General features: G+C 34.8%; 3 protein-coding genes across 3 annotated transcripts in view; 1 reads left to right on the top strand and 2 right to left on the bottom strand.

Moving 5' to 3' along the window:
* The window catches only part of LOC109829084 (putative chloride channel-like protein CLC-g), a 6,508-nt gene extending 5,511 nt beyond the window's left edge, over nt 1–997 (bottom strand). Inside the window, 5 exon segments of the mRNA XM_020396166.1 lie at nt 1–4; nt 7–121; nt 227–275; nt 278–359; nt 965–997. The exon segment at nt 1–4 is cut by the window's left edge and continues 97 nt beyond it. Coding sequence (XP_020251755.1) covers nt 1–4; nt 7–121; nt 227–275; nt 278–359; nt 965–997 — 283 coding nt within the window.
* LOC109845725 (synaptotagmin-5-like) lies at nt 3,832–10,825 on the top strand. The gene is made up of 13 exons (XM_020414999.1): nt 3,832–4,456; nt 6,364–6,468; nt 6,607–6,657; nt 6,777–6,897; nt 7,037–7,164; nt 7,519–7,620; nt 7,707–7,781; nt 8,321–8,400; nt 8,490–8,640; nt 8,721–8,951; nt 9,363–9,662; nt 9,736–9,849; nt 10,296–10,825. The coding sequence occupies exons 1-13, from the start codon at nt 4,118–4,120 to the stop codon at nt 10,440–10,442; spliced, it is 1,944 nt and encodes a 647-aa protein (XP_020270588.1). The 5' UTR covers nt 3,832–4,117; the 3' UTR covers nt 10,443–10,825.
* The window catches only part of LOC109829077 (phosphoenolpyruvate phosphatase-like), a 7,416-nt gene continuing 1,457 nt past the window's right edge, over nt 10,998–16,956 (bottom strand). The window contains 13 exon segments of the mRNA XM_020396154.1: nt 10,998–11,183; nt 11,186–11,196; nt 11,358–11,473; nt 11,476–11,521; nt 11,602–11,723; nt 12,055–12,185; nt 12,188–12,274; nt 13,014–13,152; nt 13,500–13,629; nt 13,631–13,721; nt 13,794–13,896; nt 13,964–14,164; nt 14,235–14,413. Of these exon segments, the coding sequence (XP_020251743.1) occupies nt 11,119–11,183; nt 11,186–11,196; nt 11,358–11,473; nt 11,476–11,521; nt 11,602–11,723; nt 12,055–12,185; nt 12,188–12,274; nt 13,014–13,152; nt 13,500–13,629; nt 13,631–13,721; nt 13,794–13,896; nt 13,964–14,164; nt 14,235–14,413 (1,421 nt within the window). The 3' untranslated portion in view covers nt 10,998–11,118.

Here is a 16,956-nt window from a genome sequence, read left to right as displayed (position 1 = left end):
GACGCAGCCGCAGAGTATCCCAACCAAGGAGCAGAAGGTCCATTTCAAGAACACGTACTGCAGTACGTGAGCCCGCCCTCGATTCCTCCAGTCTTGCTTAAACAAATCGTTCTCTATAATCCTGAGATACAAAAAAAAAATTACAAAATATTAAATTAAATTGCGAAAAGCCCCACTTGATGTGTACATATTGTTTTCAAGAAAGTAAAAAGATGTAATCTTTTACTCGTAATCGAGGCTCTCGACGGGGCAGAGGCTGGATCCGACGATGGCGCCTGGGAGGTTGCGTTGGGAGCGAGCCGGCGGGGGGCTCGCCTGTTTCTCTCTCCTCTTCGCCTTCGGTCGCCATTGTTAGCAATCTGTTTGGTGCGGGGCCCACGCAAATAGCGGGATCTTAGCGGGAAATTTTTGAGGCTGTCCGAATCAATGTTGTCCTCTTGTTCCTCTCATCTTGATTTGAATGTTACACGGTTATATGTGCATAAAAAAGTTTATGGACAAATTTTCAAAGTCAACGTATTTAGAAACTTAATTATAAAAAAAACGATCATTTTGCAACTTAATTATCAAAATCGACCCAATTTCGACCAGTTGGTTAAATCTGGGTCGATTTTGATAAAAATTGCTAAAAAACTTCACGGAACTTAACAACGTGCTTAAGCTTCACGTGACTTCAAGTCCCGTGAAGTTTTCATATATTATTGCGCCAAAATCGATCCAGTTTAAGCCAACTGGCTAAAACTGGGTCGATTTTGGCAATTAAATTTCAAATGGGTCGATTTTTCCAATTAAGTTTCTAAATAAGTTGGTTTTGAAAGTTTGTCCAAACCTTTATGCTTTCACTACAAAAAATTGATATATATTTCAAATCCTAAAACTAACACATGACATCCAGTTGTTTGATCCGTGTTTTTAATCACTTAGATCGAACTGTCCGAATTTATCGGCTAATGGTTATTTTTACGATATTTGGAACAACACGAAGGGTAGTGTCCATTATCGATTTATATAACATTTCCAAACATAGTTGATTAGAAAAATTAGAATAATCCAGATTCTTGTTTAGAACACATTAAATTGGCGATATTGACTTGTACGTGATGTCGCTTTGTGAAGGAAAAAAAATCCATTTTGATGCCACTTGTAAATGAGTTGAGCTATGTTTTCTGATAACAAGCGCTAGTTGTTGCGATTTCTTATTGTATACCATTATCTTGCATCAAACTTCAAAGTTTTGTACACACTAGCTAGTTATAATTAAAAAAATAAAATGCAATTGAAATGCATGCATCCACCTGTTACGCTTCCATCCAAGTTAACTTTACCTTGCAAGTCAGTGAATTGATGAATAGAGTTTTGGTCATAGATCGAAGTGCATAAAAGTTGCCAAAGCCTACCAACAACATCTTGCTATAGATCGAGACTTCACTTCTTAAATTATATAATAATCATTTATCATCTATATATTATTATTATTATTATTATTATTATTTAAATAACATGTTACATGGAACAAGGGGGGTTCAAGAAATAAAGAAATTTAGTATTTTTTTTAATAAAGTATCAATCGGTTTAAGATATACTACTTCTAACTTTTTAATTTCATCAATGGTTTGAAGTACGTAAACGGAGTTTCTATCTTACGGTTTATGTATTTCTTCTCAGCTGAGTCTAGACTCTGGAGTAATACCTAAGATGGTAATAATTATTTATTTATTGTGTTACAATATAGTTTGAATAAGTTTTCTTTTCCATAAAACAAGCCAAGCCCAAAATATCCAAAACCTATGTGTTATGGACTGGGTTTAAGTTCAGATGACTTTAACTCGGAGCCCGGCCCATCTATATACTATTACTAAAAACTCTTACCCTTGAAAACGCCACTTGGCAAAAATAACACATACCCTTGAAAACGTCACCCAGCAAAAATGACACATGGTAAAAATGACATATACCCATATTTGCCTTTCACCCACATCTCCTTTCACCCACCTCCTCACCCCTTTTTATTTCTTCACCTCTAATTATTTCACCCACCTCACGCTGGAAAAATTTCCCCTTTCGACTAATTCATAGCATGAAATTATTCTAATGTGATTTTAAGTTTTAGATAAATTTGTTAGCTCTATCTGAGCGTGTCCTGTAATATATATGTATGTAGTGATGCATGCTTGTGTGCATGTTTGACAAACTAAAATTTTATTTTTCAATTCATGTATCTTATTGAATTCAAGTGTATTTTTCTTTTATTTCTATATAATTATATTTTTCTGTTTCAGATCTGTTTGTTTCTTTGTTTATCTTTACTATTGGTAAGTGATGAACTCAATATAATCTTACTAGAATGTATTTCTCTTATATTATGTTTTGTTATTTTTCTCCAATGGCAATTCATTTCACTTTAATATTTTTGTTCTTTCTTATGTTTATATAGAGTATGTGAAAGTTACATTTTATTTAACTAATTGAGTACTTCTTATGTTTATTTTTATGGTTTGATGATGTTCTTAAATTGCAATCATATATAATTTTCTTACACTGACTTTATTTGATTTTGGTATTACATTGTCTCTTATTTTCGTCAAGTGGATGTCATACACCCCTTATATGATAGGTATTATATTTTCTTTGTTTTTCGACATTACACTTTTATTTTACCAAGTTTTTTGGAAAGTTATAACGGTTTAAATATTGATATGACTCACACAAAATGTTCAAATATTATTTTCCCATGTTCACATTTTTCCAAACCTTTCTTTTTTTTCATTTTTTAAGTTTACCCATTTTTGGTACTTTTTTGACATTTTACGTTAATTTTGAATTTTTTCTACCTTCTAAATAATAAAATAACTCCCACCATATTTCTGAATACCGTTTTTATACAATTATATTTTTCAAACTATATATGATCTTAAACTGATTCAAGTTTTTCAAACTTTCTAATTTTCCAAACTATATATGCAACTTAGACTGTATTATTTCTGACTACTTATATATTATTACTGTTTTACTTTGCATTCTTTTACTACATTAATTTTTATATATTAAACAAATCTGTGCATCGCAGGGGCCTTAAACTAGTTTATATAAAAAGTTGGACAGAACCAAGTCTTGCTTCCCGCTGTACGTTTCTCGTTGAGATCCACGTGACTTGCACGAGGAGCCATACAAGACTTCAAAAGAAATAGACAAGGAACACCTCTTCATAAAAGACCTATCTTGATTTTCATTCATGAACTATCTTAAAATTTTATCTCTCGTGAACTATTTTTACTTTAATTTACTATCATTTAGTCAATAGCTGATAACAAATATTTTGATGATCAAACGGTTTTTACTCAGAGAACCTTTGAATTTAGTTTGGGGCTGAATCATCGTGATTCTAGTATGAATCTGAGGTTTTAATTGACTCACAGGGTCTCAACAAGAGAATTCCTATCAATAGTAAAGCCAGAAAATTCAAAAACGAGGAAAATTTTCTCATAACATGGTTAATTAATAGCAAATAGAGCTCCCTAACAGTGTCTTGCACTTGTTATCTCTTGAGTTTGATATTGACAAATAAGAAGATATGTACTATCGCATTTCGCTTCTTCGTTCGTCGTTGTTAACTTCATTTCTTTAAGAACCTTCCTTCATCCAATAAAGAGCATGCACAGACACAATAACATCATTTAGTTCAATTACCTACAGTCTATCTGTCATTATCAAATATAGAAAAAAAATAAGTTACATAATGTGATCGATGGTGCAAAATGTCTGGATACAATTTTCTCAAATTATGAAGATAAAATAAAACATGTAGCCCTATTTAGGTAGCCAATGATTTTTTTTTACTGTAAAATGTTTTTAGCAACAAATTGAAAATATTTCATGATACTTTTATAAAAATCCATAGAAATGAAATTTTCAAAACTTGCTTTGAAAAAGACTAAAAATTATCATTAATAGTCACCAACCTAATAAACTAAACAACTATTACTACTTATTGATCATAATAACATAGTTAATGAAGCATTTTCATAATATTAATCTGTGGCCTTCTCAAAAAGCTACGTGTATTACAGGGATAAGGAATAAAGAGACCATAATGTAAAGTGTTTGCCAGAACAATCTAATGCTTTTTCCTCGTTGTCATTTTTTTTTCTCTCAAATAATAACCAAAAATTTAAACCCCCCAAAAAAAGAACCCATAAAAAAAATTCACCCTTTTCTCGTCTCTTCCTCCTTCCTTTCTTCTCTCCAACTCCTTCCTTCTCTTCACGAAATCACATCTAATAATAAAATTAAAAAAAAACCCATAAAGTCTCAAAAGCTTGCTTTGTTATTGTGCTGTAGTTTGTTTGAGATCATGGGATTCTTCATGGGTCTCTTTCTTGGGGTTGCATGTGGGTTGGGTCTTATGATGGCCTTCATCCGCAAAGAGAATGCTCGATCCAAGCAGCGCCGTTATTTGGTATGTTTTCTTTTCTTCCTATTTTCTTGATGACCCATTTGTGAAATTGTTTGTTGGATGAATAAAAATTGCATATTTTGGTTAGATTGAAGTAATTGATGGTGTTTTTGTTTGGGTTTCAAATTTTCATTTTGATATATATATATATATATAACACAATCAATTTACTTGATCCACTCCGTTCATTTTGATCTATTTTATTCGGATGACATGTAAATAAAAAATTAGGCATATTGAGTTGTATTTATTAATGGATCAAGTGATAGTAAAATTAACGGTTTTATGACATATGTATATATATATAGAGAGAGCAATATGGAGGAACTTGGTACCAAACTAAGTTTTTGTGCTTGGTAGTGAGGTGACATATTCTTCTCCACTCATTCAAATGGGGGACCACATTCACATGGGTTGGGGAGTGGATGGGAATGTGACATCTCACTATCATGCATAAAATTTGTGCTTGGTACCAAGTTTCTACATTTTTCTCATATATATATATATATATATATAGTGATTGATTCAATGAAAGTATCTACCAGAGCAAAGAAATCATATCTCATGCTAAGGTTTATAATTACATTGTGGTGTAGGTTGTGGCTATTGAGTAAAAAAATAAAAATAAAAAAAATAATATATAAACGTGTGTGTGTGTGTGTGTATCTTAGTTCTGTAAATGTCAACAATAGACAGTGGGATATGGCTGTCCTGTTTCATTACGAATGAAACTTCATAGATTCTAAAATTCATGATGTTTGTTTGGGGAAGGTTTATAGTTATACAACCGAAACATTTTGAATAAAATATGTTTTCTTGTGTCACTGTGACTTAGAAGTGCACTCACAACTAAAGTTGTAACTGATCTTCAATATAATAGAAAAATGTAATACCCCAAAGCAAACACCTATAACTATAACTACAACTGCACAATTTTGCAAATTGAACCAAGTAACTGCCACTACAAATCCATATGAACAACTGCTGTCTCATGCAACTGCCGCTTGCTTGTAATTAGAGTTGCTGTGAATTCCTATCCGTCGCCTTTCATATGGCAACTATGATTGTCAATGCTCATACACAATGGAGCATAAAGAATTATACAGTTTTTAGGTTGCTTAAAAAACAACAGACGAAATAAAAAAAAAGTTTACATCTATCTGGTTCCCAAATTAGTAGTCATGAATCTACATCACGAACATCCCTGCCAAGCCTCGTCCTGGAGGTCCTCAATGTGGATAATATACTCTACCTCGTTTCCCAATTTAACTTTTGTATTCTCATTTCCCCCCTAGACTAATGATATTCAGATGTGAAGCATGGTTTTAAATATCGGCCGATAATCCCATATTATCGCCGAGTTATCAGATTTGGGAGCTTTCCGCTAGGATAAGTAGGAATTTTAATCGGTTATCGTTTTTTGGGGTTTATCGGCGAGTTATCGGCGATAAAGGTACTTATTGGCCGATAAGGGAGGCTCTAAATATCGTCTTTATCGGGCCAAATTTTGAGTTCAATTTTCGGGTAATGGGCAGTTATTTAGTGAGTTATTAAACCCAACCCGACTTGCTTTCTACAATTGGTTAGTGATTCTAAACATGATTATTTATACTTTGGGATGTTTATATTTCATTGCGTATGGTTAGATTACATTTTTTGGTTATTATATTATATATACACCATCTAGTATATCACTCCAATAAATACTACTTATCCCCGATATATCCCCGATTTCCGCTATCCGATAAGGATTTTGACCGTCCGATAAATCCCCGATAACCGATATTTAAAACCTTGATGTGAAGAATGCCAGTACATCTGGACGCTTGGAGAATGCTTTCTTAATTTGCTATTAATTTACCGAATGCTTTGGTCCTTGAGATTTTAACATGCATTTTTCCTTTCTCTAGGCAGCTACAGTGGCAGCTTTTGCAAGGATGACAGTTGCAGATTCAAAAAAAATACTTCCACCTCAGTACTACCCTCCATGGGTTGTTTTTTCCCAGCGCCAGAAGTTGAGTAATTTTGCAGATGAACTTATTTTTTTGAACCATGACATGATTCTTTTCACTCTCCATTGATCTTTTTCCCTATTGGTTTACTTTAATGATATTTTTTGTCACTCTATTCATTGAATTCTATTGCACTTGCAGCTGAAGTGGCTTAACCATGAACTCACAAAAATCTGGCCTTATGTCAATGAGGTGAACTTTCATTGCGATTTATAATCTGAACAATAGGGCCTAGTTATACGTATTCAACATTAATATCTGCATGTGATTGTATTGAATGATCTAATTCTCTTGCCGTTTCACTGCTACAGGCAGCATCTGAGCTCATAAGAACTTCAGTGGAGCCAATCCTTGAACAATATAGAATGCCTATGTTAGCTTCTCTCAACTTCTCCAAGCTAACTCTTGGTACTGTCGCACCACAATTTACAGGTACGGTTTTGTAATATTTGAAAAAAGATGAGCTTTATGATGATGTGTTCTATTATCACAGTTCCACTCCCAAGTATCACAAGTTAGCTCATGAATTTTCTTGACAAAAAAGCTCATATGATATAATTACATTCTTCAGGGGTAGCTATTATTGATGATGATGATGATAGTTCTGGTATAACCATGGAATTGGAGCTGCAATGGGATGGGAATCCAAATATTGTCCTTTCTGTTGAAACCATGCTTGGCGTTGTACTTCCTATACAGGTAATGTAGACTACTTATATTATATACATGCATGTTTAGAGTCTCATGCATACTTATGGCTATCACAACGCAACTTGCGTTATTGGTGAATCTCAATGAAGATCATTTCTGTTTAATATCTCCTACATTTTAATGGCTGATGGAAATTTTTAGAAAAAAACTAATTGTAGCATAAGTCAAGTCGGGTTTATGGTAGGCTGTAACAAGATTATACTTATATATTTCTCATGACAAATTTGTTTTATCTAATTTTTCTAATTGCTTTGATGAACTATTTCGTAATTTTCGCATTACCACTGAATATATACTTAAATACTTACCAGTTGTGTTCTCAGTTACATGTTTCTAATTCAGGTCAAGAACGTCGGCCTCACTGGAGTTTTCCGTTTAATCTTTAAGCCGTTGGTGGAAGAGTTTCCCTGCTTTGGAGCTATTTCTTATTCTTTAAGAGAGAAGGTGAAATAGTATTACTTTTCTGATAACTTGCCTTATAACTAGGTGTGGCATTAAAGGTTAACATCATCTTTCTCTCCTAAGTGTAGAAAAACCTAGATTTTACGCTGAAGGTTATTGGTGGTGAACTATCATCTCTTCCTGGTATTGCTGATGCTATTGAGGTTCTAAGTGCTCTGCTCTGTATCTGATTTTATGTTTTCCTGTGTTTATGCAATATATGGCAAACTACAAGAAACGCCCTTAATCTATATGCTATTTTTAAATAAACCCCCACATCTAAAAAGTTCAACAAGAAAACCCTTCATCTATGATAATTAAAGAAATGGTTAGTTTTGCAATGGAGTTTGGTTCTTTAAACATTTGGTTATACGTCAACATTAAGAATTTTAGTTTAATAATACAAAAAAAGAAAGAGAGTACTTTATATCAAAAGAAGTAACATTTCAATATTTCTTTCCTTTTAACTCCCAAAATCATAACTGCGGACAATAACGTTTACTCAAGTACAAAGGTCTGGATGTTTGAAGAATAAAATCCCGTTAAGAAATTATTCATTAACCATCATAGATGAGGGGTTTTATAAACTTTTTAGATGAAGATTTTTATTGAAGAACAAGGTATAGATAAAGAGGGTTTCTTGTAATTCTCCCTTGAATGAAATTATGCAGAGCAATCTCCTTGATATTAAATATTTCTTCAGGATACTATACACAATGCTATTGAAGATTCCATTACCTGGCCTGTACGGAAAATTGTTCCCATTTTACCTGGTGATTATAGGTATGATAATGCTACCTGTGCACCTTTTATTGTATTATGCATGTTTGGTTTTTTTCCAAAGTGTGAATAATTGTAGTCCTCTTGTGTAGTGACCTAGAGTTGAAACCTGTTGGAGTTTTGGAAGTAAAGCTTGTTCAAGCTAAAGGTTTAGTAAACAAGGATCTTGTAGGAAAATCCGATCCATTTGCTGTTGTCTATATACGTCCACTACCTGATAGGATGAAGACTGGCAAAACAATTGTAAGTGTGCATGTTAATCTTTGTTTCTTTTCTAAGATATTCTTATCATATTATTCCTAAATAACTTGGATTACTTACAGAACAATGAATTGAATCCTATTTGGAATGAACACTTTGAGTTCATAGTTGAAGATGTGTCAACCCAACGTTTGATCGTCAAGGTTTATGATGATGAAGGGGTACAAGCATCTGAACTTATTGGTATGGCTCAATTTAAGTTGCAAGAACTTCAGCCTGGGAAAGTGAAGGTTGTTTGGCTGAAGCTTGTTAAAGATTTAGAAATTCAGAGAGACAGGAAAGACAGGGGCCAGGTAAGCTCAAGAATCATGATGGTCGTCTTATTTCTAGTTCTGTTTGACGTATTAGGGGTTTCATAACAAATATTTGATGGACATGCATGCTAAAAGGACATTTCTTCTGCAAATGTACATGTCCTAAAAACATAAAACTATATCGAAAGGTGGATAACCATTTTGGGCTGGCCATGTTAAATTATTAAAATGAAGTTTTGAAGAGTATTTGTATTTACTTAGGTAGCATGTTTTATGTAGTTTTCTTTTGTGAGAGATGTAGTGAGAAAATTATGTATGAGAGCATTTTGGTATTTTTCGGGAGCTTGCACATGATGTTTCATCTCTATTACCCGCTCCCATTCTCACCTTCCGTGTTCTTCCCCAAGTTTTACCATATTTTGTTTGATGCATTTCTTTTTACCTCACCAGGTACATCTAGAGCTTCTGTACTGCCCTTTTGGCATGGAAAATGAATTTACTAATCCTTTCATCAATAAAAAGCTTTCTCTTACGACTTTGGAAAAAACTATGAAGAGTGAGATTGATGGTGCTGAGACTGCTGAGATCGAAAAGACATTAACTCATAGAAAAAAAGAGGTCATTGTAAGAGGAGTGCTTTCCGTGACAATTATAGCTGCCGAGGAATTGCCTGTGATGGATGTTATGGGAAAGGCAGACCCTTTTGTTGTGATCACTATGAAAAAATCGGGAACAAAGAACAAAACAAGGGTAAGGTCTTGGAATTCATATGTAATTCTTATACCTAATATAACTTTGCAGGTTTTTTTATTCCCATCTTCAGGTTTTACATGATACCTTGCATCCAGTATGGAATCAGACTTTCGACATAGTGGTGGAAGATGGGCTACATGATCTGCTTATTTTGGAAGTCTGGGACCATGACACTTTTGGAAAGGTGGGTATTTCTTGAAGCTTTTAATCTTGATAACGTGAAAATTCATGTTTCATATTGTGATAGGTTAATTGCGGATAGACCCCTTGAAGTATCATTGTTCACTTGCCCTCTAGTTGTATTTTTGTGGATGCCATGCGTGAAGTTTTTTGGACTTTTTTACCCACAAGTGGGTCAATTAGTCAAAAATCACTTTCTTGGATGGTAAAACAGTCAAAAAAATCCACTCGTGGGGCCTTTTGCAAAAATAAAACTAGAGGGGTAGTAAGTTCAGAACAACGATACTAGGGTGGTGGGGGGGGGGGGTATCTGCAGTTAATCCTGCTGCACACTGGCTGTTGGATTGGCTTGAAAATCAAGGTAAAATAACATTCATCGCGGCTACGGATGTTATTGGGAAAAAGGATTTTGTTCCCACTTATCATATGTTCGTGATTCTATTTTTTCAGAATTTTATCGGACGATGCATCATGACCTTAACCAGGGTAATTCTGGAGGGTGAGGTCAAAGAAAGCTTTCCATTAGACGGAGCTAAATCAGGAAAACTGTTTGTGAATCTCAAATGGACAGCACAGCCAATTTTCCGAGACCCATAAAAGTTGGTTACAAAAAGTTCATGATTTACTTTTTCTACTGGACTCGTCATATAATGTTGTACATTTTCGAGCCATAAAGAAGATTTCGAGCTACAAACAGGAGAAAAGTCTATCGGCAATCAATATGCTGTGGATACTGACCAAGTCGGCGAATGTGATGACAAGTTTGATACTTTGAGAGTCATTTTATTTTTCATTGATTTGTTATGTGGTCTTTTTTACCATATTTTCTAGTTCATTCTTTGATTTGTTGGTACTTGTCTTTGATCACAAATGTAAATGGCACAGATAGATTTTAGTTCTATATAATGCGAGAGGGCAGTGTGTATTATTTGTATATATTATCGTTTGCATGAAATATATTCGTTGATCATTGGCCTTTCCCTAGCACCCTCCTTGTGATAATCAACTAAATCATACATCATACAACACTAAAAGGAGCAAGAATATGGTTAAATCATTGAACTCTTTTACAAATATAATGAAAAATCTGTGAAGCTAAAAATTAAAAAAAAAAAGCAGAATTCAGTAACAAACTTCAAAGAATACTCACCCTGTAAAATGCTTTTGCATGATTTATATTATTAATTTAGCACTAGAACAATATCAAATATCATTAACTTTATTACATGCTATATAACTGTTCTCGCTCAGCATTCAACAATGTAAAGACTGCTCAATAAGTTGCAGGTAATCTGTCGAGAGCTTGAGATTGGCGGTATTTCTTCAGTCTCCTCCTCCAGTATTGCTATTCCTGTATTTTTATTTACCCATCATTAACACATGGATCTACTAATGATATGTCCATAGTTCCATTATACTAATGGACATAACTTACCAAAGTCTAAAATACTAGGCCAAAATGGCTCAAAATCCTTGTAAGCATAGAAGCTAAAAGATTTCTATTTGACTCACCAGTACTGATTGTGGAAAATAACATGATCAACAGGAACATGCTTTCCATCATCATTTCGATTCCAGCGGTAAAATGCATGGGTCCTATTTTTCAGTTCCAATGTTGAATGGCCATATAGCTTGCCTCCCTAAACGCAGAGTAATCCGGTTGAGTCTCAGAAAACCTACATGTTAAAAATAAAATTGTTAAATGCCTGAAATTATTTTCTCGCAGACTAAGCGTGACTATAATATTTAAGTTTACCTTCCAGCTAAACCTTCTGAATTTCCTCCATTACCAACGTTTCCATATTCTGGAGCTGATTTATCAGGCACTGGATAGTTGATGCCAGAAGTGATGTTGTACTTTATGTTGGAGATTCTGTGCTGTAATGAATAAGGGGAAAAGAAAAACTTTTAATGAAGTTCGGTTACTCTTACAATTTTACCCCAGTTTACTATAGAGCGGTTTTCTGATAAGGTTATGTAAAACAGTAGAATGGGTACTTTAGAATTTTTGCTCTACTCATAACGTTGTTAGTGAAGAGTTGAAGTAGCTTGGGGTGGTTTAGTATAATGTCGAAAGTTCGTGGGGGTGTTCTATGATTCATAAGCGTCAGGGTGTTTTGTGAAATTTACCCCTGCACTATTCATTGAAGAAATATAACTTATAAGAAAATGCAATACGTTATGAACAAAGTTGGTTTTGAGAAAATACCAATCTTTCATAGGCATGAACATGTTCGGCAAAGACGATATCGACTTTGTAACGAACAAACCAACTTTCAAAAGCAGCCCTCATACTTTCACCCTCCATATAATGAGCTTCATTGCTGTTGTATAATGGAGATGCATTAGAACTATTAGCCAAGGTGTTTTCTTCCTGTCAACTCGTTCCAGCTCATTTTGTAGCCAAGTCCATTGGGGAGTGTATTTAACTGTTTTACAGTGCATCAATTTTAGTGCATAAATAAGAAGAGTATATTGCAGAGAACCCCCCTCATCTATACATCTAATGGCATTTTCTCTCCCTTGAACTTTCTTATTAAAACTAATCACCCCCTAAATTCATGAGCCAAAGGGGTTATCTGCAATTTTTAACCCTAAAAATACCAATCGAGAGGTTACTGAAGGTATAGTTGAGGGGTTTATCTGCAACCTTTTTTTTTTTGAGAAAAGGTTTATCTGCAATTTACCCAAAAAAAGGATGCTACGAAGCAGTAAAAGTTTTGAATGAAATCGTTCTTTGATGTTAAACATGTAAAGCTACCTACAATTGATCAGAGATTTTTTTTTTTACATTTTTGCGAGAGAGGAATTTTTCTTTCTTTCCCCATTTTTTTCTTTTCTTTTTTGTTTGGTCCTGGGGTAAAACTAGAAGTTTAATCTGCCTAAGCTTAGTTCCAGAAATAAAAGGGGGGCAAATCCAAAGAAACAAATGAGAGAACATGAATACCTGGTTTGCAGAAACATGAACAAATAGAATCACAAAGCACTAATCTCTCTCACCTTTTCTTATATAAGCAAGTAAACATCATCTAATTTATGTTAGCTGCTTACTGGCAAGTAAACATAACCCATATCTTGTTTAAACTTGGTTCAGATTGTGTGTTTCGAGAGTACTACAGCAGCAATACCAAGAGATCCGTAAAAACAAACGAATGAATTGCATATTACCAAATGGAGAATAGCTAGAAAGCATGATGATATGCGCAGATGCACGCCTGATTGCATACCAAAGGGGAGAGCTGCTCTGTGAAGCTTCATGAGGGGTTGCATATATATGTGAAAAAGCTTTAAAAGTAGAAACTTCTCCCTGTAAACAAGAACAAAAGTTTAAAAAAAAAAAACTAAGCCCCATCAACATCAAATAATATGAGATATATGGATCATGTGCATGTTACTGAGTATGTATGAATTTCTAGGGTAGTTTCGTTGATGTAAGCCTATACATTTGCATTAAATTTAGTAACCATCAGCTGCATGATGTGTCACAGCTTTTTAAAGAAAATATTTTCGGCACAAGTATATAAAAATCCAGCAGTTTGTTCGTCTCATTATGTACAAAAGAGAAAGATGCAAGCAATTTGTTCATGATAGGATCTGGCATGCATATATTTGTTTCGTTACTACATAAATGCCATCGAAAGAAAAAAAAAAAACCAGATCAGGTCTATATTCAATGTCATGGTTTCCAGCAGCCCAAAACCACGGCTGATATGCAGCACTTCGCTCAATAAGGCGGCCCCATGAATCCCAGCGAGTACCATTATCACATTCATATCGATCAGCATGAGAGGTCCCTAACATAGAGGACAGCTTGTCCTCCACTTTGCATATAATGCTCAAGAGTAGAAAGCGAATTATTTGTTTGCCCCAAGTCACCTGGCAGTCAAATAATTCAAATAAACCCACTATTCTTATGAATAACGAGTGCACAAAATAATTAAAACTAACCTATGATACCAAAAGTATAAGGAGCATCAGGATCAATTTTTCGGAACCAAAATTCGCGAGCAGAATCCCCAGCTGCGATCTTATAGTAGTACTTTGTATCATGCTAACATTGTTTCAGTAAATGTTAGCTATAATGCACCTCAAGTATCTGAATAAGTAAATAGTGTTACCTCAAGACCATCAATAAGACAATGATGAATGTATCCAGATTTGTAATCATAGAAGGTATAGTTGGTAGTTTTCCCTTGAGCATTATGATCATATTTATTCTGAGATTCTCCATACGACACTTCATTTGTTCCAGGGTTTGTAAATGTCACCCATGAGAGTATTACAGCTTTTCCATTGTAGTCACCTTGAGTAATATGCAACTAAACAACATCTAAACCAGTCAATATGAAGATCATTATCATATACAAATCAGTGTTTATGCAGGCTAACCTGTTGAGGGGCATTTTGGTCTTTTGGAACCGCAAACTCTTTGCTATCGATAGGGATGTCAACAGCTGGAAACTCAGAACGTACATAAGAACTCGTAACCCCAGAGGACACTATGTCTGTTGAGCACAGAAGAGTAACAAACAAGAACAGTAGACATAAATTGCAATGAAGCCCGACAACTTAGGACATTTTGGATCCCCGTCAAGTTCGAAACACCAACAACTCATATTAGGGATCAGAGAAATAAGCCGAAAATTAGTAATCACCATTAGGGGTGGTAAACAAACGAATCGAGTTATCTAATTCGAACTCGAAGATGAACATCCATGTCTAGATTTTTTTCGAATTCAGACTCGAATACTTGATATTTCATAAATATTCATGAATATTTACAAATATTTTTATCGAATGTCAAAGTATATTCATTCCTCTAAAGAATTTAATTTTCAAATAGTATTTAAATTCATAAATGAAAATTGTTTCTTTATAGTTATGATGTATATATATTTAATTCAAAATTTTCATTAGAAAACTGATTTAAGATTCTTTAAGGCTCTCAAAATTAGTATACAGAACTTAAATAGAAAATATAAGTGGTTTGAAGATATTACATTATACGCATAATACAAGTTATAAGCGATCAAATTTTAAATGAATATTTGATAAGCAAACGAATCGAATATATACCCGATTAAATTCTATTCATTAATGAACTCGAATACTAAATATTATTTGTTTAATGTTAAATGAACTACCAAATTAAATATGAGCGAATAGTTAGTCAAACAATTAACAAACTATTTGTTAACTATTTGGTTCATTTTTACCCCTAAGATTTGTTGGATTTTTTGGTCAAAACCGCTTTTCAAAATGAGTTTCCAAACTATATATATTAACTACAAGTACTTTTCATAAATGCTTAGTAACCTAGTGGAAAGTTAATGTTTTGGTGTTTCAAAAGATCCCTTTGTTCGAGGCTTGTCAACGGCAAGCCGAGAAGTATTATATTTTAATTAATCCCTCATAAGTTCTAGTGGGTCGTGGGTCGTTGGCCGTGGATCGTGGGCTAATGGGCCGAGGATCGGGGCTAATCGGGCTGAGGCGCTAAGTGACGCTTTGTTAGGCGTAATTTGCACTTCGCAATGAGGCATCGGGCTAGGTGGCGCCCTTTGGCGTCACGTTGGCTGCCACTATGGTTGCGTTGCATGCTGTTTCCGGATGAGCTACGCATTCGCACGAGGGTGTGAGCCTGGCGTTCTCGAGGTTCGTCTGTTTGACGATGTTCGATCATTCGACGAGGTTCGTCTGTCATACGAGGTTCGCCTGTTTGACGAGGTTCGCTCGTTCGACGAGGTTCGCCTGTTTGACGAGGTTCGCTCATTCGACGAAGTTCGTTTATCATACGAGGTTAGCCTGTTTGACGAGGTATGCTTGTTCGATGAGGTTCGTCTGTTTGACGAGATTCGCTCGTTCGACGAGGTTCGTCTGTCATACGAGATTCGTCTGTCATACGAGGTTCGCCTGTTTGACGAGGTTTGCTCGTTCGACAATGTTCGTCTGTCATACGAGGTTCGTCTGTCATACGAAGTTCGCCTGTTTGACGAGGTTCGCTCGTTTGACGAGGTTTGTCTGTCATACGAGATTCGCCTGTTCGACGATGTTCGTCTGATTTGCTAAGACGTGACCCTCGCGTTTCGTAGCAATGCGTCCATTGATTGCCTCATATTTAGGAGTTATTGCATGTAGCAGTTACAACAGCATTTAGAGCAATTTAATGCATTAATGTTACAATCTTAATTGTCATTGAGAATTGTAACAGTCACATTAATTACGAGTGACTCTTGAGCTGGTTTTAGAGGTCTATAAATAGCGTCCTTGGGCAGCTCATGGATATACACACGCGAGCTTAGAAAACGAACGTCAGATCAAGGAGATCTTGGCGTTGTTAATGTTGTTGTGCTGCAGCTGCAGAAACTATGCCCCCATGAACTTGTCCTAAAACCGAAGGATTTTGAACCGAAAGGTTCTGAGATCGATGAGATTTTTACCTTGACCGGAAGGTCTTTTAGATCGAGGAGATCTTAACAGTACTGGGTTGGTGCACACCAGAGTACTGTATTGTTATTCCTGAAAGCAGTTTGATCTTGAGATCATTGCACCGGAGTAGACCAAATATTGCTTTAAGCATAGCGTTTCACAAACACACAGCGGTTAAATTAAAAAAGTTTAAAATTACAGCATATCATCTTTCACTGTTTAATTCTAGATTTAAGCATAATTTCCAACAAGATTCACCATAACCCGCATATAATATCTGTAGAATATAATATGCTGCTAATCTGAAATTTTTGCTAATAATTATGAAATAGATAATGGATAGAGAGAAGGGTGCGAGCTAGACTTTACGATAGGATTAGTCATAAATCCCCGGTAAATTCACTAGTTAAAGTTCTTGTCATTTAGAATTATCAAGACATGGAAGTGACCCAAATGTAAACAACAATTTCAAACACAAAATCCAGAGTCCAAATGAATATTTGATTTTATAGAATGATCCTCTTGTGAAAATATGGTGCATGCAACCGTTTTTTACAAATTACAACTAGGATAGGAGTTTCCTATCTTTTTTACATTTGAGATTCTAGTAATAGTGATACTTTCTAGTAATAGTAGATACTTTTATGGTAATTACACTAAATCCCCACGAACATTCAGGCTTTTG

This window comes from Asparagus officinalis, chromosome 1 (assembly GCF_001876935.1).
Source record: "Asparagus officinalis chromosome 1, Aspof.V1, whole genome shotgun sequence".
In the NCBI taxonomy this organism is placed as follows: Eukaryota; Viridiplantae; Streptophyta; class Magnoliopsida; order Asparagales; family Asparagaceae; genus Asparagus; species Asparagus officinalis.
The sequence above is the reverse complement of the archived record's forward strand: the minus strand, read 5'-3'. Positions and strand labels throughout refer to the sequence as shown.

Coding starts and splice junctions, on each gene's coding strand:
- LOC109845725 (XM_020414999.1), top strand. CDS start 4,118: ATGCTTTTTCCTCGTTGTCATTTTTTTTTCTCTCAAATAATAACCAAA. Junction 7,621..7,706: donor CTTATTCTTTAAGAGAGAAG/GTGAAATAGTAT, acceptor TCCTAAGTGTAG/AAAAACCTAGATTTTACGCT. Junction 8,401..8,489: donor ATTTTACCTGGTGATTATAG/GTATGATAATGC, acceptor CCTCTTGTGTAG/TGACCTAGAGTTGAAACCTG.